Genomic DNA, 27,042 nt, shown 5'->3' with positions numbered 1-27,042 from the left:
CAGAGAAACACCCATTAATCCCCACTCTTTGCTTTCTATTAATTAACCAATCCTCTATCCATGCTACTATTTTCCCCTTAATGCCATGCATCTTTATCTTATGCAACAACCTTTTGTGTGGCACCTTGTCAAAGGCTTTCTGGAAATCCAGATATACCACATCCATTGGCTCCCCGTTATCTACCGCACTGTTAATGTCCTCAAAAAATTCCACTAAATTAGTTAAGCACGACCTGCCCTTTATGAACCCATGCTGCGTCTGTCCAATGGGACAATTTCCATCCAGATGCCTCGCTATTTCTTCCTTGATGATAGATTCCAGCATCTTCCCTACTACCGAAGTTAAACTCACTGGCCTATAATTACCCGCTTTCTGCCTAACTCCTTTTTTAAACAGTGGTGTCACGTTTGCTAATTTCCAATCCGCCGGAACCACCCCAGAGTCTAGTGAATTTTGGTAAATTATCACTAGTGCATTTGCAATTTCCCTAGCCATCTCTTTTAGCACTCTGGGATGCATTCCATCTGGTCCAGGAGACTTGTCTACCTTTAGCCCCATTAGCTTGCCCATCAGTACCTCCTTGGTGATATCAATCCTCTCAAGGTCCTCACCTGTCATAGCCACATTTCCATCAGTCACTGGCATGTTATTTGTGTCTTCCACTGTGAAGACCGACCCAAAAAACCTGTTCAGTTCCTCAGCCATTTCCTCATCTCCCATTATTAAATCTCCCTTCTCATCCTCTAAAGGACCAATATTTACCTTAGCCACTCTTTTTTGTTTTATGTATTTGTAGAAACTTTTACTATCTGTTTTTATATTCTGAGCAAGTTTACTCTCATAATCTATCTTACTCTTCTTTATAGCTTTTTTAGTAGCTTTCTGTTGCCCCCTAAAGATTTCCCAGTCCTCTAGTCTCCCACTGATCTTTGCTACTTTGTATGTTAGGGATAGGGTGGAGGTGTGGGCTTAAGTAGGGTGCTCTTTCAAAGAGCCGGTGCAGACTCGATGGGCCGAATGGCCTCCTTCTGCACTGTAAATTCTATGATTGCACCTCTATGATTATTGAACAATCAGCGAGTCAGCCTGAAATCTGCCTCACAATGCCCAGGTGATTGACGGCAGCTCCGGACCAATAGGAAGAGGAGGGGCGGGACTGGACGACCGACCGGGGGCAGCGAGTCCTCCAACCAATCGGAGTAAATGAGGGGCGGGCCCGCTGTGATTGAAGCATGCGCAGTGTGGGTAATGGCGATGGAGAAGGAAGTCTTTTTTAGATCGTAAATTGGTAAGAGGCGTTTAACAATATGGAGGGAGCGAGAGATCGCGGGAGTGGGCGGAAACGTTGTGTAAAGTTGTTGAAATCGCAAACCTCGGAAAGGTTTACGGGACCCCGTTTGTACCGAGCGGGGCTGCAGCTCCTCATCTTCGGTTCGGGTTAACGGCCGCCATCTTGATTGGATGTGCATCAGGGCGCATGCGCGTTTGCCGTGTTTGTCGGGGGCGATGTTTCAATCAGTGGGAGGAGCTTGTTCCCCATTGTTCAGAATGGAGACAACTTGTCCATCAACCTGGATTAGTCTTTGAGTCCCAATGTCTTGTTGATGATGCGAAGCGGTGGCAGAGCTGAAAATGAATGAAATGAAAATCGCTTGTCACAAGTAGGCTTCAAATGAAGTTACTGTGAAAAGTCCCTAGTCGCCACATTCCGGCGCCTGTTCCGGGAGGCTGTTAAAGAAAAGGAAGCAAATCCTGCTCTCCGGATTTCACTGTCTTATTAGACATTCTGTCCCATGTGAAATGAAATGAAATGACGGACTGATGGTGATTAATTTTGGAAACTCTTTTTACAAGGGATTAGTAGGGGAGGATTTACACACAGCAAATTCAAGCCAGGGGAAATATTTATCTTCCTGAATTTCATTTCTGGGCTGACAGTGATGCCTTTGTAAACTTCTTTCACAGGGGCTTAGAAAGGGATTCACAGACAAGAAACCTACAACCTATCCTCACATCAAATTCTAACACCACTGTTCGAGTTACCAGGACCTGGAGATTATCGACCTTTGTGTGTAAGCATTGAATTCCATATCATTATCACTCACTGTATAAAATGTCTACCTCCTATCTCCCCTGTAGATCTTGCTCGCAATCTTAAATCTGTGTCCCGTAATCCTTTTACAATCTACTGATGGGAACAGATTTTAAAAATCTTTTGCTGGGTTTGCCGTTGTCGTTTCTGGTGCCTGGGTCGATGCCGGGTGGTCCGTCCGGTTTCATTCCTTTCTCATGTTTTTGTTGTGTTTGAATCAGCTTGGACCAATCCATTTATGATCCAGAACACAATTGAAGTCCCCTCCAAGAATCAATTGATCTGTATCCAGGTCTGGGATGGATTCCAACAATTATTTTACAAATGTTTCGATGAGATTCCCTCATTTAAAAAAAAAAGATAGAGAAGCACAATTAGGCCATTCAGCCCATCGAGTTTTCGAGTTTGCCATTTGATCATGGCTGATATGTTTCTCATCCCCATTCATTTTGTATTGTAGCTCTCTTGAAATGAATGCGAACATTGCATTTGCCTTTCTAACTGCCAACTTTCCTTTATTTGTTCTTGGGATGTGGGTGTTGCCTTGGCCCAATGTTACTAATCGTAATCAGTTCGCAAAGCATAATTTAAATCAAACATATCCATTCCAATAGTGGGTTTATTACCCAATGTGTGTAATAGCTGAGAATGTGCTCTATCCACATGACAGAAGCTCCTCGCCCATGTGCAGAGTCCGGCTGTGACTGGAGCATGCGGCGTTCGGGCTGTGACTTGTGCCTGCGCAGTTCAGGCTGTCGCTGACCGTGCGAGGAGAGGGAAAGAAACAATCGAGCGACTTTCAGGATTGGAGCGGGTGGGTGATCGGGGAGCAATAGAAGCTGAGGAGTGAGCCGGGAGGCTTCATAAATACCCCGTGGAGGCTTCAACTCCCGAGGAAAATGTTAACGGTCCCGTCTTAAACAGCACCAAACAGAGTGAGAGCTGAGCGGTGACAGGCCCGGGTTACTGGCCGCCATCTTTACAGAGGACAAGGTGCCGCAGGGCGCATGTGCTGCGAGCCTGGACCGGATGCCAACTCTCCCGGATTGACTGACTGGAGTCTCCAGAATTTTATTTTAATCATTTGTGGGAGTCACTGGCTGGGCCAACATTTATTGCCCATCCCTAATTTCCCTTAAACAGAGTGACTTGCTCGGCCATCTCGGAGGGCATTTAAAGAGTCAACCACATTGCTGTGGGTTGGAATCGTGTCGGCCAGACCAGGTAAGGATGGCAGATTTTCTTTTGTATTCATTCACGGGATGTGGGTGTCGCTGGCTGGGCCAGCATTCACTGCCCAGCACTAATTGCCCTTGAACTGAGTGTACCTCAGAGAGCATTTTAAGAGTCAACCAGCTGACCGTGGATGTTGTGCCGAACCTTTGTCCTAATTAATCATAGATTTACATTGAATTTACAGTGTAGAAGGAGGCCATTCGGCCCTTTGAGTCTGCACTGGCTCTTGGAAAGAGCACCCTACCCAAACTCAACACCTCCACCCAACACCAAGGGCAATTTTGGACACTAAGGGCAATTTATCATGGCCAATCCACCTAACCTGCACATCTTTGGACTGTGGGAGGAAACCGGAGCACCCGGAGGAAACCCACGCAGACACGGGGAGGACGTGCAGACTCCGCACAGACAGTGACCCAAGCCGTAATCGAACCTGGGACCCTGGAGCTGTGAAGCAATTGTGCTATCCACAATGCTACCGTGCTGCCCTTAAGAACAAATAAATCTACACTATATAATTTTACCGTATCCATGTACCTATCCAATAGCTGCTTGAAGGTCCCTAATGTTTCCGACTCAACTACTTCCACAGGCAGTGCATTCCATGCCCCCACTACTCTCTGGGTAAAGATCCTACCTCTGATATCCCTCCTATATCTTCCACCTTTCACCTTAAATTTATGTTCCCTTGTAATGGTGTGTTCCACCCGGGGGAAAAGTCTCTGACTGTCTACTCTATCTATTCCCCTGATCATCTTATAAACCTCTATCAAGTCGCCCCTCATCCTTCTCAGTTCTAATGAGAAAAGGCCTAGCACCCTCAACCGTTCCTCGTAAGACCTACTCTCCATTCCAGGCAACATCTTGGTAAATCTTCTTTGCACCTTTTCCAAAGCTTCCACATCCTTCCCAAAATGAGGCGACCAGAACTGTACACAGATGTATGAACATAGACCCCAAGATCTCTCTGCTCCTCCACATTGCCAAGAACTCTACCGTTAACCCTGTATTCCACATTCATATTGAGTCGATTTCGGCGGCGTGAGAGCAGCTGGTTAGTCAGTTTCAGCGGGAGCATTGCGGAAGGAGGGTGCTGGGAGGTAAGTCAACCTTTAAAAGCACTTCTCTTTGCAGGGGCAGGCCAGTCGATTTCGGCGGCGTGAGAGCAGCTGGTGAGTCAGTTTCAGCGGGAGCATTGCGGAAGGAGGGTGCTGGGAGGTAAGTCAACCTTTAAAAGCACTTCTCTTTGCAGGGGCAGGCCAGTCGATTTCGGCGGCATGAGAGCAGCTGGTTAGTCAGTTTCAGCGGGAGCATTGCGGAAGGAGGGTGCTGGGAGGTAAGTCAACCTTTAAAAGCACTTCTCTTTGCAGGGGCAGGCCAGTCGATTTCGGCGGCGTGAGAGCAGCTGGTTAGTCAGTTTCAGCGGGAGCATTGCGGAAGGAGGGTGCTGGGAGGTAAGTCAACCTTTAAAAGCACTTCTCTTTGCAGGGGCAGGCCAGTCGATTTCGGCGGCGTGAGAGCAGCTGGTTAGTCAGTTTCAGCGGGAGCATTGCGGAAGGAGGGTGCTGGGAGGTAAGTCAACCTTTAAAAGCACTTCTCTTTGCAGGGGCAGGCCAGTCGATTTCGGCGGCGTGAGAGCAGCTGGTTAGTCAGTTTCAGCGGGAGCATTGCGGAAGGAGGGTGCTGGGAGGTAAGTCAACCTTTAAAAGCACTTCTCTTTGCAGGGGCAGGCCAGTCGATTTCGGCGGCGTGAGAGCAGCTGGTTAGTCAGTTTCAGCGGGAGCATTGCGGAAGGAGGGTGCTGGGAGGTAAGTCAACCTTTAAAAGCACGTCTCTTTGCAGGGGCAGGCCAGTCGATTTCGGCGGCGTGAGAGCAGCTGGTTAGTCAGTTTCAGCGGGAGCATTGCGGAAGGAGGGTGCTGGGAGGTAAGTCAACCTTTAAAAGCACTTCTCTTTGCAGGGGCAGGCCAGTCGATTTCGGCGGCGTGAGAGCAGCTGGTTAGTCAGTTTCAGCGGGAGCATTGCGGAAGGAGGGTGCTGGGAGGTAAGTCAACCTTTAAAAGCACGTCTCTTTGCAGGGGCAGGCCAGTCGATTTCGGCGGCGTGAGAGCAGCTGGTGAGTGGTGAGTCAGTTTCAGCAGGAGCTGAGACTTTTTCTCTTTTCTTTAAATTAGTTTTTTAGGCGGGATCAGGAAGTCGACCCGCGGACGTCTGGGAAGACCCTCACCAATAAATTCTGGTGGAGAGGAAACCCGAGACACTACACGTGTAGTGTCTCCCACCCGCCCTCCTCCTCTAACCTAATAATAAAACCCATTGGTCTGAGGTAAGTACCATATTTTTATTATATTATTATTATTTTTTATAAAAATTTAATTTAGTTGTTAGCCAGATCTTGGTAGAAAGTTAGAGGAATGGCAGGGAAGGGAGTACAATGTTCCTCCTGCAGGATGTTTGAGGTGAGGGATGCAGTTAGTGTCCCTGCTGATTTTACCTGCAGGAAGTGCTGCCATCTCCAGCTCCTCCAAGACCGAGTTAGGGAACTGGAGCTGGAGTTGGAAGAACTTCGGATCATTCGGGAGGCAGAAGGGGTCATAGATAGCAGCTTCAGGGAATTAGTTACACCAAAGATTGGAGAGAGGTGGGTAACTGTAAGAGGGACTGGGAAAAAACAGTCAGTGCAGGGATCCCCTGCGGTCGTTCCCCTGAGAAACAAGTATACCGCTTTGGATACTTGTGGGGGGGACGACTTACCAGGGGTAAGCCATGGGGTACGGGCCTCTGGCACGGAGTCTGTCCCTGTTGCTCAGAAGGGAAGGGGGGAGAGGAGCAGAGCATTAGTAATTGGGGACTCTATAGTCAGGGGCACAGATAGGAGATTTTGTGGGAGCGTGAGAGACTCACGTTTGGTATGTTGCCTCCCAGGTGCAAGGGTACGTGATGTCTCGGATCGTGTTTTCCGGGTCCTTAGGGGGAGGGGGAGCAGCCCCAAGTCGTGGTCCACATTGGCACCAACGACATAGGTAGGAAAGGGGACAAGGATGTCAGGCAGGCTTTCAGGGAGCTAGGATGGAAGCTCAGAACTAGAACAAACAGAGTTGTTATCTCTGGGTTGTTGCCCGTGCCACGTGATAGTGAGATGAGGAATAGGGAGAGAGAGCATTTAAACACGTGGCTACAGGGATGGTGCAGGTGGGAGGGATTCAGATTTCTGGATAACTGGGGCTCTTTCTGGGGAAGGTGGGACCTCTACAGACAGGATGGTCTACATCTGAACCTGAGGGGCACAAATATCCTGGGGGGGAGATTTGTTAGTGCTCTTTGGGGGGGGTTTAAACTAATGCAGCAGGGGCATGGGAACCTGGATTGTAGTTTTAGGGTAAGGGAGAATGAGAGTATAGAGGTCAGGAGCACAGATTTGACGTCGCAGGAGGGGGCCAGCGTTCAGGTAGGTGGTTTGAAGTGTGTCTACTTCAATGCCAGGAGTATACGAAACAAGGTAGGGGAACTGGCAGCGTGGGTTGGTACCTGGGACTTCGATGTTGTGGCCATTTCGGAGACATGGATAAAGCAGGGACAGGAATGGATGTTGCAGGTTCCGGGGTTTAGGTGTTTTAGTAAGCTCAGAGAAGGAGGCAAAAGAGGGGGAGGTGTGGCGCTGCTAGTCAAGAGCAGTATTACGGTGGCGGAGAGGATGCTAGATGGGGACTCTTCTTCCGAGGTAGTATTGGCTGAAGTTAGAAACAGGAAAGGAGAGGTCACCCTGTTGGGAGTTTTTTATAGGCCTCCTAATAGTTCTAGGGATGTAGAGGAAAGGATGGCGAAGATGATTCTGGATATGAGCGAAAGTAGCAGGGTAGTTATTATGGGAGACTTTAACTTTCCAAATATTGACTGGAAAAGATATAGTTCGAGTACAATAGATGGGTCGTTTTTTGTACAGTGTGTGCAGGAGGGTTTCCTGAAACAATATGTTGACAGGCCAACAAGAGGCGAGGCCACGTTGGATTTGGTTTTGGGTAATGAACCAGGCCAGGTGTTGGATTTGGAGGTAGGAGAGCACTTTGGGGACAGTGACCACAATTCGGTGACGTTTACGTTAATGATGGAAAGGGATAAGTATACACCGCAGGGCAAGAGTTATAGCTGGGGGAAGGGCAATTATGATGCCATTAGACGTGACTTGGGGGGGATAAGGTGGAGAAGTAGGCTGCAAGTGTTGGGCACACTGGATAAGTGGGGCTTGTTCAAGGATCAGCTACTGCGTGTTCTTGATAAGTATGTACCGGTCAGACAGGGAGGAAGGCGTCGAGCGAGGGAACCGTGGTTTACCAGGGAAGTGGAATCTCTTGTTAAGAGGAAGAAGGAGGCCTATGTGAAGATGAAGTGTGAAGTTTCGGTTGGGGCGATGGATAGTTACAAGGTAGCGAGGAAGGATCTAAAGAGAGAGCTAAGACGAGCAAGGAGGGGACATGAGAAGTATTTGGCAGGAAGGATCAAGGAAAACCCAAAAGCTTTCTATAGGTATGTCAGGAATAAGCGAATGACTAGGGAAAGAGTAGGACCAGTCAAGGACAGGGATGGGAAATTGTGTGTGGAGTCTGAAGAGATAGGCGAGATACTAAATGAATATTTTTCGTCAGTATTCACTCAGGAAAAAGATAATGTTGTGGAGGAGAATGCTGAGCCCCAGGCTAATAGAATAGATGGCATTGAGGTACGTAGGGAAGAGGTGTTGGCAATTCTGGACAGGCTGAAAATAGATAAGTCCCCGGGACCTGATGGGATTTATCCTAGGATTCTATGGGAGGCCAGGGAAGAGATTGCTGGACCTTTGGCTTTGATTTTTATGTCATCATTGGCTACAGGAATAGTGCCAGAGGACTGGAGGACAGCAAATGTGGTCCCTTTGTTCAAAAAGGGGAGCAGAGACAACCCCGGCAACTATAGACCGGTGAGCCTCACGTCTGTAGTGGGTAAAGTCTTGGAGGGGATTATAAGGGACAAGATTTATAATCATCTAGATAGGAATGATATGATCAGGGATAGTCAGCATGGCTTTGTGAAGGGTAGGTCATGCCTCACAAACCTTATTGAGTTCTTTGAGAAGGTGACTGAACAGGTAGATGAGGGTAGAGCAGTTGATGTGGTGTATATGGATTTCAGCAAAGCGTTTGATAAGGTTCCCCATGGTAGGCTATTGCAAAAAATACGGAGGCTGGGGATTGAGGGTGATTTAGAGATGTGGATCAGAAATTGGCTAGCTGAAAGAAGACAGAGGGTGGTGGTTGATGGGAAATGTTCAGAATGGAGTACAGTCACAAGTGGAGTACCACAAGGATCTGTTCTGGGGCCGTTGCTGTTTGTCATTTTTATCAATGACCTAGAGGAAGGCACAGAAGGGTGGGTGAGTAAATTTGCAGATGATACTAAAGTCGGTGGTGTTGTCGATAGTGTGGAAGGATGTAGCAGGTTACAGAGGGATATAGATAAGCTGCAGAGCTGGGCTGAGAGGTGGCAAATGGAGTTTAATGTAGAGAAGTGTGAGGTGATTCACTTTGGAAGGAATAACAGGAATGCGGAATATTTGGCTAATGGTAAAGTTCTTGAAAGTGTGGCTGAGCAGAGGGATCTAGGTGTCCATGTACATAGATCCCTGAAAGTTGCCACCCAGGTTGATCGGGTTGTGAAGAAGGCCTATGGAGTGTTGGCCTTTATTGGTAGAGGGATTGAGTTCCGGAGTCGGGAGGTCATGTTGCAGCGTACAGAACTCTGGTACGGCCGCATTTGGAGTATTGCGTACAGTTCTGGTCACCGCATTATAGGAAGGACGTGGAGGCTTTGGAGCGGGTGCAGAGGAGATTTACCAGGATGTTGCCTGGTATGGAGGGAAAATCCTATGAGGAAAGGCTGATGGACTTGAGGTTGTTTTCGTTGGAGAGAAGAAGGTTAAGAGGAGACTTAATAGAGGCATACAAAATGATCAGGGGGTTGGATAGGGTGGACAGTGAGAGCCTTCTCCCGTGGATGGATATGGCTGGCACGAGGGGACATAACTTTAAACTGAGGGGTAATAGATATAGGACAGAGGTCAGAGGTAGGTTCTTTACGCAAAGAGTAGTGAGGCCGTGGAATGCCCTACCTGCTACAGTAGTGAACTCGCCAACATTGAGGGCATTTAAAAGTTTATTGGATAAACATATGGATGATAATGGCATAGTGTAGGTTAGATGGCTTTTGTTTCGGTGCAACATCGTGGGCCGAAGGGCCTGTACTGCGCTGTATTGTTCTATGTTCTATGTTCTATATTTGTCCTTCCAAAATGGACAACCTCACACTTTTCAGGGTTAAACTCCATCTGCCACTTCTCAGCCCAGCTCTGCATCTTATCTATGTCTCTTTGCAGCCGACAACAGCCCTCCTCACTATCCACAACTCCACCAATCTTCGTATCGTCTGCAAATTTACTGACCCACCCTTCAACTCCCTCATCCAAGTCATTAATGAAAATCACAAACAGCAGAGGACCCAGAACTGATCCCACTGGGATCCAGGCTGAATATTTGCCATCCACCACCACTCTCTGACTTCTATCGGTTAGCCAGTTCGTTATCCAACTGGCCAAATTTCCCACTATCCCATGCCTCCTTACTTTCTGCAGAAGCCTACCATGGGGAACCTTATCAAATGCCTTACTAAAATCCCTGTACACTACATCCACTGCTTTACCTTCATCCACATGCTTGGTCACCTCCTCAAAGAATTCAATAAGACTTGTAAGGCAAGACTTACCCCTCACAAATCCGTGCTGACTATCCCTAATTAAGTAGTGTCTTTCCAGATGCTCAGAAATCCTATCCTTCAGTACCCTTTCCATTACGTTGCCTACCACCGAAGTAAGACTAGCTGGCCTGTAATTCCCAGGGTTATCACTAGTCCCTTTTTTGAACAGGGGCACGACATTCGCCACTCTCCAATCCCCTGGTACCACCCCTGTTGACAGTGAGGACGAAAAGATCATTGCCAACGGCTCTGCAATTTCATCTCTTGCTTCCCATAGAATCCTTGGATATATCCCGTCAGGCCCGGGGGACTTGTCTATCCTCAAGTTTTTCAAAATGCCCAACACATCTTCCTTCCTAACAAGTATTTCCTCGAGCTTACCAATCTGTTTCACACTGTCCTCTCCAACAAAATCGCCCCTCTCATTTGTAAATACAGAAGAAAAGTACTCGTTCAAGACCTCTCCTATCTCTTCAGACTCAATACACAATCTCCCGCTACTGTCCTTGATCGGACCTACCCTCGCTCTAGTCACTCTCATATTTCTCACATATGTGTAAAAGGCCTTGGGGGTTTTCCTTGATCCTACCCGCCAAAGATTGTTCATGCCCTCTCTTAGCTCTCCTAATCCCTTTCTTCAGTTCCATCCTGGCTATCTTGTATCCCTCCAATGCCCTGTCTGAACCTTGTTTCCTCAGCCTTACATAAGTCTCCTTTTTCCTCTTAACAAGACATTCAACCTCTCTTGTCAACCATGGTTCCCTCACTCGACCATCTCTTCCCTGCCTGACAGGGACATACATATCAAGGACACGTAGTACCTGTTCCTTGAACAAGTTCCACATTTCACTTGTGTCCTTCCCTGACAGCCTATGTTCCCAACTTATGCACTTCAATTCTTGTCTGACAACATCGTATTTACCCTTCCCCCAATTGTAAACCTTGCCCTGTTGCACGCACCTATCCCTCTCCATTACTAAAGTGAAAGTCACAGAATTGTGGTCACTATCTCCAAAATGCTCCCACACTAACAAATCTATCACCTGCCCTGGTTCATTACCAAGTACTAAATCCAATATTGCCCCTCCTCTGGTCGGACAATCTACATACTGTGTTAGAAAAGCTTCCTGGACACACTGCACAAACACCACACCATCCAAACTATTTGATCTAAAGAGTTTCCACTCAATATTTGGGAAGTTAAAGTCACCCATGACTACAACCCTGTGACTTCTGCACCTTTCCAAAATCTGTTTCCCAATCTGTTCCTCCACATCTCTGCTACTATTGGGGGGCCTATAGAAAACTCCTAACAAGGTGACTGCTCCTTTCCTATTTCTGACTTCAACCCATACTACCTCATTAGGGTGATACTCCACCCTAATGAGGTAGTATGGAGTAGAGGTTTAACAGACGGGAAAAGCAAACCAAACGTCACATCGCGATCTGACAGAGTCACCTGATTCATCAGAACCTGAATTTCAGCAGCATCTGGGTGTGGAAGGTAAAAGGTTTGTCTGTTCTGTCTGTGAGGGAAGATTTCAGGTCTCAGTGTGACTGGAAAAGCCCCGAGATTCACAAACCCTGGTTAGACCAAACCTGGAGAACTGTGTTCAGTTCTGGGCAACAAACCTGAGGAAGGATAGAATGACCTCGGAGGGAGTGTAGCACAGATTTACCGGAGTGATATCTGAACCCCCCCGGGGTTAAATTACAAAACTAGACTTCACAAAAGAGTCAGAGACATGATGGTACAGAGAATGGCATTTGGCCCATTGAATCCATGCTAGCTCTCTGGAGCAATCCAGTCAGTCCTATTCTCCTGCTCTACCCTTCTATCCTCGCATGTTTATTTCCCTCAAATATCTATCCAATTTCCTTTGGAAATCAAATGATTCATGGATCTATTTTCAAACTCCCTCATAGGCAGCAAGTATCAGGTATTGCTGCTCGCTGTGTAAAAACATATATCTCATATCACCTCATATCTCCTGTACCTTTTACATACAAACTAGGAACAGGCCACTCGGCCCCTCGAGCCTGCTCACCATTCAATAAGATTGCGGCTGATCTCATTCTAACGTTAACTCCACATTCCTGCCGACCCCTGATGACCTTTCACCTCCTTGCTCATCATGAATCTATCCAGCTCTGCCTTAAAAATATTCAAGGTCTCTGCTTCCGCTGCCTTTTAAGGACACGAGTTCCAAAATCTTACAACCCTCAAGAGAATAAAAAATCATCATCTCCATCTTAAATGGGTGACTCTTTATTTTGCCCTCGTTCTCGATTCTCCCACAAGAGGAAACATCCTCTCCACATCCACCCTGTCAAGACCCCTCAGGATCTTATATAGTTCAATCCAGGTTTTACCCAAAACTTTAAATCTGTCTCCCTAGTGCTTGTATGATCAGTGAATGGAAACAGAGTTTCTTTGTCCACCCAATGGAAACCTGGCGTAATCTTGTGTACTTGAATCAAATCTCCCCTCAACCTCCTTTGCTGGAACCATTCTGGTAAATCTCCTCTGCACCTTCTCAACAGCCTTTCCATTCTTCCTGAAGAGTGGTGACCAGAGCTTTATAAAGATTCATAGAATAGAATTAGAACCATAGAATTCCTGCAGTGAAGCAGGAGGCCATTCGGTCCATCAAGTCTGCACCAATTCTCTGAAAGGGCACCCTGCCTAGGCCCACACTCCGACCCTGTCCCTGTAACCCCATAGCCCCACCGAACCTGCACATCCCTGGACACTAATGGGCAATTTATCAAGGCCAATCCACCTAACTTTCCCTTCTTTGGACTGTTGGAGGAAACCTGAGCACCGGGTGGAAACCCACGCAGACACGGGGCGAAAGTGCAAACTCCACAGAGACAGTCACCGAGGCCGGAATTGAACCCGGGTCCCTGGCGCTGTGAGGTAGCAGTGCTAACCACCGTGCCACCAAAAGCATAGTTTCAATATTAATATTTCTATTTATGAAGCTCAAGGTCGAACATGCTTTGCCAACTACTCTCTTAATATGTCTTGTAGATATACAAAATCCCTCTTCGCCTCTTTCTCTCTCCTCCCAAAGAGGTCAATTGGGTTTTATAACAATCCAGCCATTTTCATGGTCACTTTTTCCCAGTGCCGGCCCCACAAATGACCAGATTCATTTCTAAATTTCATAACCTGCCTTTGTGTTTTTGTGGGTTCTCTCTCATTCCCTATTTTCTGTTTTAAATCAGTTTCACAGGGTGTTCGAAGGGGAGGCTTCAAAGTCCGGAAACACAAACCAAGCATCACATCAGGATCTGACAGAGTCCTCAATTTATCATATCCTGAATATCATCGCAATAACATTGAACATGGAAGGAAAAAGCATTGTTCACAGTGGGGAGAAACCGTACACATGTTGTGTGTATGGACGAGGAGTCACTCGATTATCAGGCCTCACAAGCCACAAATGCACTCACACTGAGGAGAAACCATGGAAATGTGAGGACTGTGGGAAAGGATTCACTTCCCCATCCCAGCTGGAAACTCATCGACGCAGTCACACTGGGGAGAGACCATTCACCTGCTCCGAGTGTGGGAAGGGATTCACTCAGTCATCTGACCTGTCCACACACCAGCGAGTTCACACTGGGGAGAGACCGTTTAGGTGCTCTTACTGTGGGACTGGGTTCAGAAAATCATCTCACCTCACTGCACATCAGCGAATTCACACTGGGGAGAGGCCATTCACCTGCTCAGAGTGTGGGAAAGGATTCACTCAGTCATCCCTACTGCTGAGACACCAGCTAGTTCACACTGGGGAGAGACCGTTTCAATGTCCAGACTGCAGGAAGTGCTTTAGAAGTTCTGGGGATCTGATACGCCATCAACGTGTTCACACTGATGAGAGACCGTTCAGGTGCTCTCACTGCGGGACAGGGTTCAGGCGATCATCGAACCTCATTGTACATCAGCGAATCCACACTGGGGAGAGACCATTCGCCTGTTCCGAGGGTGGGAAGAGATTCACTGAGTCATCTAATCTGTCCACACAGCAGCGAGTTCACACTGGGGAGAGACCATTCACCTGCTCCAAGCGTGGGAAGGGATTCACTAAGACATCCCACCTGCTGAGTCACCAGCGAATTCACACTGGGGAGAGGCCATTCACCTGCTCAGAGTGTGGGAAGGGATTTACTGAGTCATCTAATCTGTCCACACAGCAGCGAGTTCACACTGGGGAGAGACCATTCACCTGCTCCAAGCGTGGGAAGGGATTCACTAAGACATCCCACCTGCTGAGTCACCAGCGAATTCACACTGGGGAGAGGCCATTCACCTGCTCAGAGTGTGGGAAGGGATTTACTGAGTCATCCGCACTGCGGAAGCACCAGCGAATTCACACTGGGGAGAGACCATTCACCTGCTCCAAGTGTGGGAAGGGATTCGCCACTTCATCCCACCTGCTGAGACACCAGCGAGACCACACGTACCTACAGTGATTGGATTTTGCTGTTCCTCGCAGTCAGGACTGAACCATGTTCGTTTGGGTCACTTTCTGCTGATCACAAACTCCAGCCCATTTACAGGGGCTAATATTCTGGCTAGAAGTCAAATAAATTAGATTTGTGTTAAATGCGCAGTGTTGAAACTTTCTAATATCTCTGACACGAGTTAGTTCCTTTTGAAGTACTCTCGCTCTCCCTGTCTCTTCCATCCTCACCTCCAACAAGAAGTGTGAGGAGCTTGTGGAGCTTCTTTGTGACTGAGATTGAGTAAATCCGATCAGCTGCCTCTGCTGCTTCCCTCCCTTCCATGAGCCCATCGAACCAAACTGTCTCTAAATTTCATCCTTTGCCGAGCCCTGAACCCACATCTCTCTCTAGTTTCTCTCCCATCTCCCCTCATGGCTTCTCAGAGCTCATCTTGTCCATGAGACCCAGCTCCTGCTCCATCGACCCTATTCCCACTAAGCGACTGATCAGCCAACTACCCTGTGTCCATGGATATTGTCAACATTTCTCTCTCTTCAGGTACTGTCCCTCTGTCCTTCAAATCTGCCATCACCACCCCCTCCTCAATAAAACAGGTCCTTGACCCTGCCTTCCTTACAAATTACTGCTCCATCCCTCTCCTCTCCAAATATTTGAACATGTTGTCACCTCCCAAATCCTTGCCCAGCTTTCCCAGAACTCCCATGTTGGAATCCCTTCAATCAGGTCTGTCCTGTCACAGTGAAATACAAGAGACAAACAGAATCTTACCCGGAGAGAAAGACAGACAATCCGGGAGCTTGGATGCAAGGGTGGCACGGTAGCACAGTGGGTAGCACCGTTGCTTCACAGCGCCAGGAACCCGGGTTCGATTCCTGGCTTGGATCACTGTCTGTGCAGAGTCTGCACGTTCTCCCCGTGTCTGTGTGGCTTTCCTCCGGGTGCTCCGGTTTCCTCCCATACTCCAAAGATGTGCAGATTAGGTGGATTGACTATGCTGAATTGCCCTTCGTGTCCAAAAGATTAGGTGGGGTTACTGGGTTATGGGGGTAGGGTGGAGGTGTGGGCTTAAGTAGGATGCTCTTTCCAAGGGCTGGCACAGACTCAATGGGCCGAATGGCCTCCTGCCCTGTAAATTCTCTGATTCTATGAGGTGAGATTGTCCTTTCTGAGCTCCAGCCAGGTGATGTTAAACACTCAGGCGGGAAAGACAAAAATCTGCAACGTGTTTAAAACAGCTGATTTATTTCACCAATATCTAGAATGTTAAACTCCAATCCCTTAGAGGTTATTATCATCAGAAACAAACTCCAACAACAGAGTAAAAACCTCAAAGTTCTGGTATAGATAGAGGCCATTTGGCCCATTGTGTGTGTGCTGGCTGAAGTGGAGCTATTCAGCTTAATCCTATTTTGCAGATCTCAGTCGATTGCCCTGTGTGTCCCAGTCCTTCAATTGGATATCCAAGACATTTATTTTAAAGTGATCGGGATTTCTGCTTCTATGACTATCAGACAGTGAGTTCTAGACTCCCACCACTGAAATGATTACCCCCTTCCACTCCCAACCCTCTGCTGATTACTTTAAATCTAAACCCCTTGGTTATTGATATAGATTCTTCTTATCCATTCTATCCGGGCCCCTCATAATATTAAACACCTCAGTTAATCTCTCCTCAGCGTTCTCTGTTCCACAGAAAACCACCTCGGCCTCTCCAATCTTTCCTCATTGTTAAAATTCTCCATTTGCGTCACCATCCTCATCAATCTCCTCTGCATCCTCTCTGGTATGAACACATCCTTCCTGTAATGTGGTGACCAGACCTGTACTCAGTAATGCAGCTGTGGTTTAACTAGTGTTTTGGACAGCTGTGGTTTAACTAGTGTTTTGGACAGCTGTGGTTTAACTAGTATTTTGGACAGCTCCAGTATAACCTCCCTGATCTTATAATAAAATCAGAAAATGCTGGAAATACTCAGCAGCTCTGGCAGCATCTGTGGAGAGAGGGGTTTCAGGTCTTTCCTCCAATAGAAATTGCTGGGAATATTCCCTGCTCTAGTACTCTATGTCCCCGTGAATGAAGTATCCTCTCTGCCTTTACAATCACCGTATCTACCTCTCCTGTCACCTTCAGGGATCTGTGGACTTGCACTCTTAGGCCCCTCTGTCCCTCTACACCTCACTGTCAAACCATTCATATTCTTTCCCTTTGCCGCATTTGTCCTCCCAAATGTATTTATTACCCCGCGCTTCTCTGGATTGACCTCAGATTGCAACCTTCCTAGCCGGCTGATCAGTCTATTGATGTCTTCCTGCATTTCTGTTGTCTCTCTATCTTTTCTCGTGGTATTATCCTGTCTGAACCTTAATGCTCCTACTCGCATCACAGTCTTGTGGACGGCACGGTGGCACAGTGTTTAGCACTGTTGCTTCACTGCACCAAGGTCCCAGATTTGATTTCTGGCTTGTGTCACTGTCTGTGCGGAGTCTGCACGTTCTCCGTGTGTGCATGGGTTTCCTCCGTGTGCTCTGGTTTCCTCCCCTGGACTGAACCATATTCGTTGGAGTCTGTTGCTCCCACAAGTCCCGAAACACATGCTGTTAGGTGAATTGGACATTCTGAATTCTCGCTCAGTGTACCCAAGCGGGCGCCGGAATGTGGCGACTTGGGGCTTTTCACAGTAACTTCATTGCAGTGTTAATGTAAGCTTACTTGAGACAATAAAAATTATTATTAACTTTCTTTATACGTTAACTGGCTGGAGTTTAATCTTCAAGATACATGTTGGTTTGTGTGATGGCGGGGTCCCTTTTTAAATGCAACAGTGATCCTATCCTTCGATTTAAGAACTCCCAAAGAAACTGGTGAACAATACAATAATGAATTTTTACTTAGTCCTAAATTGCCTTTGTAAAAAAAACTCTACAATTCAGTGTCTGAACACTTACTCTGATTAACATCGCCCATTAGAAAATGCTGATTAATCCTCACTGACAATCCTTCCTGACTGACACATTCTTCACATGACACCTCCATTACGAAAGTAAATATAACAGTTCAATATTTTACAAGAACATCAATTTAAAAAATAATAATAACCTTTATTGTCATAAGTAGGCTTACATTATCACTTCAATGAAGTTACTGTGAAAATCCCCTAGTCGCCACACTGCAGCGCCTGTTCAGGTGAATTCAGAACGTCCAATTCACCTAACAAACATGTCTTTCGGGGAGAATGTGCAGACTCTGCACAGGCAGTGACCCAAGCGGTAGTCGAACCCAGACCCTGGTGCTGTGAAGCAACAGTGCTAACCACTGTGCTACTCTGCTGCCCTAATGATGCAGTTTGATGGGCACGTTGTCATGATAGCGACTGATTGTCAGTAAACACTTCCCAGTCATTACGGTCAATATTTATTACATAAGTGGGGAGTGAACAGGCAGTAGTGGAGTACATTCAGAGACAGGCAAGGCAGCACCCAGTTATTAGCCTTGGCTAGAACGTCAGCTTTTTCAGCATTGTTTCTCCAGTGTAATTAAAGCTTTTGATTGTCTCACAGGAAAGAAACACAGGCTCAGGTGCTGATGGAGACCTTGTGCATCCTCAGCCAACAATAGTAATTATATAAAAAATCGAGGATTTGAAATATGTGAAGGTATAATCGATAAGTTTGCAGATGGAAAATTGTTGGTGTGGAAACTAACAAAGACAAAAGCCTTAAATTACAGCATGATACAGATGGGCTGGTTATATGGGCAGAACAGTGGCAAATGGAATTTAACCAGGAAAAGTGGTAGCTCTTGTACAGAGTCAGTACAGATATGATGTGCCGAGTTACTTCCATCTGTGCTGGATCATTTTAGATAACACTGAACATTCAGTATCATGAGCAAGTGGGAAGGAGATAGAGGAATTACTGATTCTGGGATTGAACCCAGCAAGTGTTTGCATCTTCTGGGGAGGAGAGAGGAAAGACCCATTGGGGAAAAAACCTTAAGTTCTGCATTGTTCCACAGGAGAGCAGCATTTAATCATTTTGAGAAATGAAGAACAGCAGAATACACATTGATAATTTGTTTGATTATTTTTATTGGTAATCTCGTTATTTTGTATTAACTGTTTGCGATGTCAATGGTACGGCTATTACCCAACATTCCCTGCGGCTGTGAATGTGCCCTATTTACTCCACAGGAGTCCAGAGCGCAGACGCAATGAGGGGCTGTATCTGGAGCATGCGCAATGTCACTTTGCTTGGAGGTCTGAGAGTGCGGGAGTGGCTGTTTGGGGCGGTGAGAGTTGGTGAGGCGGAGGGAGGAATGGAGTCGGGGTGGGGAGGGAGTGAAGGCTTCATAAACACCTCCTGCCGGTCACAAGGCCGGAATAAGGCGCTGCAAATCCCGCGTTTGCAGCTGCGGAGATTTTATCTGGTATCAGGCCCAGTTCCACGGCCGCCATCTTTATTTTGCTGAGGGGCCACCTGACAATTTTGATAATAATTTTACCATTTATTACTAGATCATATGTTCAACTTTTTATTGTATAATCATTTTATTTGTGTACATGAAGTTATTATTATTAATTGTTTATTGCTGAATTATGTAATCATGATATCAATTTTCAATCAGTATATCAATGTTAAGATCTGTAAAATGTTAACCATAATACAACCGTAATGACTCATTTTCAGTTTTTTGACTGGCTTTGTAAATGTCGTACCAGATTCACATCCAAAAATCTATTAACTTATAGAAATCTGCAGGCTATCCACTAAATACCTTTTCAGGTACTTAAATATAACCTTGACAAAAAAAAATATAACCTTGACAAAAAAAAACCTCAACATCTTAACCTCCCAACTAATATTAAACAAAAAGGATCAATTTGCCTCATCAGTAAGAACCCTAAAGGGATACAAATGGGTAATAGTGTTTGTACTAATTATGTAGATGTTAACACAGCTTATAAATGTAAAATGATCGCTTACAAAGAGTTCTGCGGTCCTCAAGGATAACAGGCATACCTAACCTCAAAAATAATAAAACATTCAAAGACCGATAGTTCTTAGAATATATTTACTTATATTCGGCTTATAATGTAACTTATTTTATTTGTGATAATAAACCATATCCCTGGCTCCCAAGATCCTGGTCAGGATCTTGCTATTTAGGATACATTGTACCCGCCATTCGTCATGTGACTAATCTCCGTCATGCTTCAGAAGCAGCTGCTCGAAGAAATAGGTTCCATTACCTTAAGAGATGCAATTTATGCTAGAATGATTCCTTTCTATTGGGAAATGAGGATGGAGAATGAATTGAATGAAATAACAACCATCTTACAAAACGTAGCCGATTACACCGCCACTGCCCTAGATTTCTGACGAAATGCGAGCAATTCAAACCATGGTATTACAAAATCGAATGGCACTTGACTATGTGCTAGCTGAAAAGGGTGGCACCTGCACCCTAATTGGTGCAGAATGTTGCACTTTCATTCCCGATAACTCTAAAGAAGTTAAAGATTTGGCATTACATATCCAAAAAGAAATTTTAAAAAAACTTGATCCACCCCAATTTATCTCTCTCTGGGATAAAATTTGCGAGTGCCTTGGACACACTGGAATGTCCACAATAAGAATAATCCTATTCTCCTGTGTAGCTGTATTCATCATTTACATAACATACCAATGTGCTAAGTGCATCAAAGAACTATTCGCTAAACGCAGGGGACCAACTATCAGAATGATTCAAACTAACCCAACTGCACCCCCAATTGAGGAATTTGAGATGAAATACTATTGTTCAAATGTTACTGATCAATCAACTATTTGACTATTAACATATTATTTAATTTATTAACACTGAATCAGTAGTATCAAATTTGATTAATTTATTAATTATAATAATTATTTTGAAATGCCTGTTGCAATGCCAAGTGTCCATTCTTTTGTTTAAAACTGCAATGACAATATTAATGAGTTATTCTTTGCGCTTTTACCTATCCTATCGCATTAATGATGTCTTTTATCTTATTCTGATATATCTCACTTAATCTTTCGACTTTTCAAAGGGCCGACTGTAGAAGCCAGGTATTTCTAATACAACTAGTATAGGTAAAAGATAACTGTTTAAGCATAAATATTAAGCCCCAGTTTTAGATACTCATTTTAAATTCACTTATAACCTCAGGTCATCTCTGATCATACAGAGACACAAAAACTGCATGAAACAGCATAATTCCATCATAGATTAAAACAGCACAGTTGCAAGACAATTTGACACTATACTTGTTCTGTCAGATCAAGGACAGAGCTACACCATAACAATGCCACAGTAATATGAAGGCACCATTGTTCATAATGCAGATAACAGCTAAGTCAGCAGACCAGTTTTTGCTGGTAAAGATAAAGCAGAATATCGCATTCCATAACATGCACAAGTATTCAGACATGAAACAATTAAAACGAATGTTGCACATTGAAGATGGACGGCTTGCCGTCAAATCAAATGTGTTTGAGTCTAACCCAAACCAATTAGGATTGTATTGGGGTGTGATTAGATGACGTAAGACAGATATGAAAGGGTATAACTGAAGAAGTTTCCCCCGCCGTTTTTGTGTGTGTGTTTTTAGTGTGTGTGTGTTTTTGGTGTTTTAGTTTAGGTGGAGTTTAGTTTTAGATTAGTTTTTGTTTTGTTGGTTTGAAGCTGAAGATTAGCTCTCTCTCTTTTTTTACATTTCATTTTCAGACTTTGACTTTTAAAAGTTATTGTTGAGCTGTCTGCCTAAGCAAGAAGAGAATGTCTTTACATAGAACATAGAACAATACAGCGAAGTACAGGCCCTTCGGCCCACGATGTTGCACCGAAACAAAAGCCATCTAACCTACACTATGCCATTATCATCCATATGTTTATCCAATAAACTTTTAAATGCCCTCAATGTTGGCGAGTTCACTACTGTAGCAGGTAGGGCATTCCACGGCCTCACTACTCTTTGCGTAAAGAACCTACCTCTGACCTCTGTCCTATATCTATTACCCCTCAGTTTAAAGTTATGTCCCCTCGTGCCAGCCATATCCATCCGCGGGAGAAGGCTCTCACTGTCCACCCTATCCAACCCCCTGATCATTTTGTATGCCTCTATTAAGTCTCCTCTTAACCTTCTTCTCTCCAACGAAAACAACCTCAAGTCCATCAGCCTTTCCTCATAGGATTTTCCCTCCATACCAGGCAACATCCTGGTAAATCTCCTCTGCACCCGCTCCAAAGCCTCCACGTCCTTCCTATAATGCGGTGACCAGAACTGTACGCAATACTCCAAATGCGGCCGTACCAGAGTTCTGTACGCTGCAACATGACCTCCCGACTCCGGAACTCAATCCCTCTACCAATAAAGGCCAACACTCCATAGGCCTTCTTCACAACCCGATCAACCTGGGTGGCAACTTTCAGGGATCTATGTACATGGACACCTAGATCCCTCTGCTCATCCACACTTTCAAGAGCTTTACCATTAGCCAAATATTCCGCATTCCTGTTATTCCTTCCAAAGTGAATCACCTCACACTTCTCTACATTAAACTCCATTTGCCACCTCTCAGCCCAGCTCTGCAGCTTATCTATATCCCTCTGTAACCTGCTACATCCTTCCACACTATCGACAACACCACTGACTTTAGTATCGTCTGCAAATTTACTCACCCACCTTTCTGCGCCTTCCTCTAGGTCATTGATAAAAATGACAAACAGCAACGGCCCCAGAACAGATCCTTGTGGTACTCCACTTGTGACTGTACTCCATTCTGAACATTTCCCATCAACCACCACCCTCTGTCTTCTTTCAGCTAGCTAATTTCTGATCCACATCTCTAAATCACCCTCAATCCCCAGCCTCCGTATTTTCTGCAATAGCCTACCATGGGGAACCTTATCAAACGCTTTGCTGAAATCCATATACACCACATCAACTGCTCTACCCTCGTCTACCTGTTCAGTCACCTTCTCAAAGAACTCAATAAGGTTTGTGAGGCATGACCTACCCTTCACAAAGCCATGCTGACTATCCCTGATCATATTATTCCTATCTAGATGATTATAAATCTTGTCTCTTATAATCCCCTCCAAGACTTTACCCACAACAGACGTGAGGCTCACCGGTCTATAGTTGCCGGGGTTGTCTCTGCTCCCCTTTTTGAACAAAGGGACCACATTTGCTGTCCTCCAGTCCTCTGGCACTATTCCTGTAGCCAATGATGACATAAAAATCAAAGCCAAAGGTCCAGCAATCTCTTCCCTGGCCTCCCAGAGAATCCTAGGATAAATCCCATCAGGTCCCGGGGACTTATCTATTTTCAGCCTGTCCAGAATTGCCAACACCTCTTCCCTACGAACCTCAATGCCATCTATTCTATTAGCCTGGGGCTCAGCATTCTCCTCCACAACATTATCTTTTTCCAGAGTGAATACTGACGAAAAATATTCATTTAGTATCTCGCCTATCTCTTCAGACTCCACACACAATTTCCCATCCCTGTCTTTGACTGGTCCTACTCTTTCCCTAGTCATTCGCTTATTCCTGACATACCTATAGAAAGCTTTTGGGTTTTCCTTGATCCTTCCTGCCAAATACTTCTCATGTCCCCTCCTTGCTCGTCTTAGCTCTCTAGATCCTTCCTCGCTACCTTGTAACTATCCATCGCCCCACCGAAACTTCACACTTCATCTTCACATAGGCCTCCTTCTTCCTCTTAAAAAGAGATTCCACTTCCTTGGTAAACCACGGTTCCCTCGCTCGACGCCTTCCTCCCTGTCTGACCGGTACATACTTATCAAGAACACGCAGTAGCTGATCCTTGAACAAGCCCCACTTATCCAGTGTGCCCAACACTTGCAGCCTACTTCTCCACCTTATCCCCCCCAAGTCACGTCTAATGGCATCATAATTGCCCTTCCCCCAGCTATAACTCTTGCCCTGCGGTGTATACTTATCCCTTTCCATCATTAACGTAAACGTCACCGAATTGTGGTCACTGTCCCCAAAGTGCTCTCCTACCTCCAAATCCAACACCTGGCCTGGTTCATTACCCAAAACCAAAACCAAATCCAACGTGGCCTCGCCTCTTGTTGGCCTGTCACCATATTGTTTCAGGAAACCCTCCTGCACACACTGTACAAAAAACGACCCATCTATTGTACTCGAACTATATCTTTTCCAGTCAATATTTGGAAAGTTAAAGTCTCCCATAATAACTACCCTGTTACTTTCGCTCTTATCCAGAATCATCTTCGCCATCCTTTCCTCTACATCCCTAGAACTATTAGGAGGCCTATAAAAAACTCCCAACAGGGTGACCTCTCCTTTCCTGTTTCTAACTTCAGCCAATACTACCTCGGAAGAAGAGTCCCCATCTAGCATCCTCTCCGCCACCGTAATACTGCTCTTGACTAGCAGCGCCACACCTCCCCCTCTTTTGCCTCCTTCTCTGAGCTTACTAAAACACCTAAACCCCGGAACCTGCAACATCCATTCCTGTCCCTGCTCTATCCATGTCTCCGAAATGGCCACAACATCGAAGTCCCAGGTACCAACCCATGCTGCCAGTTCCCCTACCTTGTTTTGTATACTCCTGGCATTGAAGTAGACACACTTCAAACCACCTACCTGAACACTGGCCCCCTCCTGCGACGTCAAATCTGTGCTCCTGACCTCTATACTCTCATTCTCCCTTACCCTAAAACTACAATCCAGGTTCCCATGCCCCTACTGCATTAGTTTAAACCCCCCCAAAGAGCACTAACAAATCTCCCCCCCAGGATATTTGTGCCCCTCAGGTTCAGATGTAGACCATCCTGTCTGTAGAGGTCCCACCTTCCCCAGAAAGAGCCCCAGTTATCCAGAAATCTGAATCCCTCCCGCCTGCACCATCCCTGTAGCCACATGTTTAAATGCTCTCTCTCCCTATTCCTCATCTCACTATCACGTGGCACGGGCAACAACCCAGAGATAACAACTCTGTTTGTTCTAGTTCTGAGCTTCCATCCTAGCTCCCTGAAAGCCTACCTGACATCCTTGTCCCCTTTCCTACCTATGTCGTTAGTGCCAATGTGGACCACGACTTGGGGCTGCTCCCCCTCCCCCCTAAGGACCCGGAAAACACGATCCGAGACATCACGTACCCTTGCACCTGGGAGGCAACATACCAAACGTGAGTCTCTCACGCTCCCACAAAATCTCCTATCTGTGCCCCTGACTATAGAGTCCCCAATTACTAATGCTCTGCTCCTCTCCCCCCTTCCCTTCTGAGCAACAGGGACAGACTCCGTGCCAGAGGCCCGTACCCCATGGCTTACCCCTGGTAAGTCCCCCCCCCCCCCCCCCCCCCCCACAAGTATCCAAAGCGGTATACTTGTTTCTCAGGGGAACGACCGCAGGGGATCCCTGCACTGACTGCTTTTTCCCAGTCCCTCTTACAGTTACCCACCTATCTCCAATTTTGGTGTAACTAATTCCCTGAAGCTGCTATCTATGACCCCTTCTGCCTCCCGAATGATCCGAAGTTCTTCCAACTCCAGCTCCAGTTCCCTAACTCAGTCTTGGAGGAGCTGGAGATGGCAGCACTTCCTGCAGGTAAAATCAGCAGGGACACTAACTGCATCCCTCACCTCAAACATCCTGCAGGAGGAACATTGCACTCCCTTCCCTGCCATTCCTCTTACTTTGATTCTTTTAAAAGCTTCAAATTGTCTATGAATTGCCTTTTAAATGACTTTCAAATTGTAATCGATAGAAGACAAATAAAACAATTTCTATTGGCACCTGAGAAGTTTTAACTTAAAGTTCTACTGAGTTCCAGTAATCGCAAAATGCTGCTGGTAACCGAATGGTAGGAAATTCCTTCATTCATTCAGCTCAATTTCACAACCTGCTTTTGTGTTTTTGTGGGTTCTCTCTCACTCCCTATTTTCTGTTTTGAATCCGTTTCACAGGGTGTTCGAAGAGGAGGCTTCAAAGTCCGGAAACTCAAACCAAGCATCACATCAGGATCTGACAGAGTTCTCAATTTATCATATCCTGAATATCATCGTACTTTGAACATGGAAGGAAAAAGCCTCGCTCACAGTGGGGAGAAACCGTACACGTGTTGTGTGTGTGGACGAGGATTCAATCTATCATCAGGCCTCATGAGACACAAATGCAGTCACACTGAGGAGAAACCGTGGAAATGTGCGGACTGTGGGAAAGGATTCACTTCCCCATCCAAACTGGAAACTCATCGACGCAGTCACACTGGGGAGAGACCATTCACCTGCTCCAAGTGTGGGAAGGGATTCACCGAGTCATCCACTCTGTCCACACACCAGCGAGTTCACACTGGGGAGAGACCATTTACCTGCTCCAAGTGTGGGAAGGGATTTGCCATTTCAACCCAACTGCTGAGACACCAGCGAGTTCACACTGATGAGAGACCGTTTCAATGTCCAGTCTGTGGAAAGTGCTATAAAAGTTCTGGGGATCTGATGAGCCATCAACGTGTTCACACTGACGAGAGACCGTTTAAGTGCTCTCACTGTGGGACTGGGTTCAGACAATCATCTGACCTCATTGTACATCAGCGAATTCACACCGGAGAGAGACCATTCGCCTGCTTCAAGTGTGGGAAGGGATTCACTAAGTCGTCCCAGCTGCAGAAGCACCAGCGAATTCACACTGGGGCGAGACCATTTGCCTGCTCCAACTGTGGGAAGGGATTCACTCAGTTAACCAACTTGCTGACACACCAGCAAATTCACACTGGGGTGAGGCCATTCACCTGCTCCAAGTGTGGGAAGGGATTCACTTGGCCATCTGCTCTGTCTACACACCAGCGAATTCACACTGGGGAGAGACCATTCACCTGCTCAGAGTGTGGGAAGAAATTCACTCAGTCATCCCACCTGCTGAAACACCAAAGAGGCCACAAGTGACCACAGTGCATGGATTTTGCTGTTAACTCACATTCAGGACTGAACCATGTTCATTTGTGTCTCTTTCTGCTGATAACAAACTCCAGACAATTTACAGGGGCTAATATTCTGGCTAAAAGTCAAATAAATTAGATTTGTGTTAAATACGCAGTGTTGATACTTTTTAATATCTGACACAAGTTAGTTCCTTTTGAAGTACTCTCGCTCTCCCCTGTCTCTTCCATCCTCACCTCCAACAAGAAGTGTGAGGAGCTTGTGGAGTTTCTTTGTGACTGAGATTGAGTAAATCCGATCAGCTGCCTCTGCTGCTTCCCTCCCTTCCACGAGCCCACCGGACCAAACTGTCTCTAAATGTCATCCTTTCCCGAGCCCTGAACTCACATCTTTCTCTAGTTTCTCTCTCATCTCCCCTCACGTCCCCTTAGAGCTCATCTTGTCCATGAGACCCAGCTCTTGCTCCACCGACCCTATTCCCACTAAGCTACTGATCAG

At 46.1% G+C, this 27,042-nt stretch overlaps 2 protein-coding genes and 2 long non-coding RNA genes across 6 annotated transcripts in view; 3 read left to right on the top strand and 1 right to left on the bottom strand.

Annotated features, from left to right (window-relative positions):
- The window catches only part of LOC140419412 (uncharacterized), a 113,963-nt gene that overhangs the window by 54,673 nt on the left and 32,248 nt on the right, over positions 1–27,042 (top strand). The window lies entirely within an intron of this gene.
- LOC140421364 (uncharacterized) overlaps positions 1–27,042 on the top strand; it is a 70,125-nt gene that overhangs the window by 37,593 nt on the left and 5,490 nt on the right. The window lies entirely within an intron of this gene.
- LOC140419413 (uncharacterized) overlaps positions 1–27,042 on the bottom strand; it is a 40,372-nt gene that overhangs the window by 12,970 nt on the left and 360 nt on the right. The window lies entirely within an intron of this gene.
- Positions 1,231–26,694, top strand: LOC140419408 (uncharacterized). 3 transcript variants are annotated; one of them, XM_072503292.1, is made up of 4 exons: positions 1,231–1,289; positions 1,967–2,073; positions 13,344–18,876; positions 25,573–26,694. In XM_072503292.1, the coding sequence occupies exons 3-4, from the start codon at positions 18,757–18,759 to the stop codon at positions 26,548–26,550; spliced, it is 1,098 nt and encodes a 365-aa protein (XP_072359393.1). In that variant the 5' UTR covers positions 1,231–1,289; positions 1,967–2,073; positions 13,344–18,756; the 3' UTR covers positions 26,551–26,694. The 3 variants fall into 3 exon arrangements, with proteins under 3 accessions (XP_072359393.1, XP_072359392.1, XP_072359394.1); XM_072503291.1 differs by lacking the exon at positions 25,573–26,694 and having other exon boundaries at positions 13,344–18,873; XM_072503293.1 differs by lacking the exons at positions 1,231–1,289; positions 1,967–2,073; positions 13,344–18,876 and adding an exon at positions 25,324–25,469.

This window comes from Scyliorhinus torazame, chromosome 5, assembly GCF_047496885.1.
Source record: "Scyliorhinus torazame isolate Kashiwa2021f chromosome 5, sScyTor2.1, whole genome shotgun sequence".
NCBI lineage: Eukaryota > Metazoa > Chordata > Chondrichthyes > Carcharhiniformes > Scyliorhinidae > Scyliorhinus > Scyliorhinus torazame.
This window is presented reverse-complemented; position numbering and strand designations above follow the sequence as displayed.

Coding starts and splice junctions, on each gene's coding strand:
- LOC140419408 (XM_072503291.1), top strand. CDS start 13,464: ATGGAAGGAAAAAGCATTGTTCACAGTGGGGAGAAACCGTACACATGT.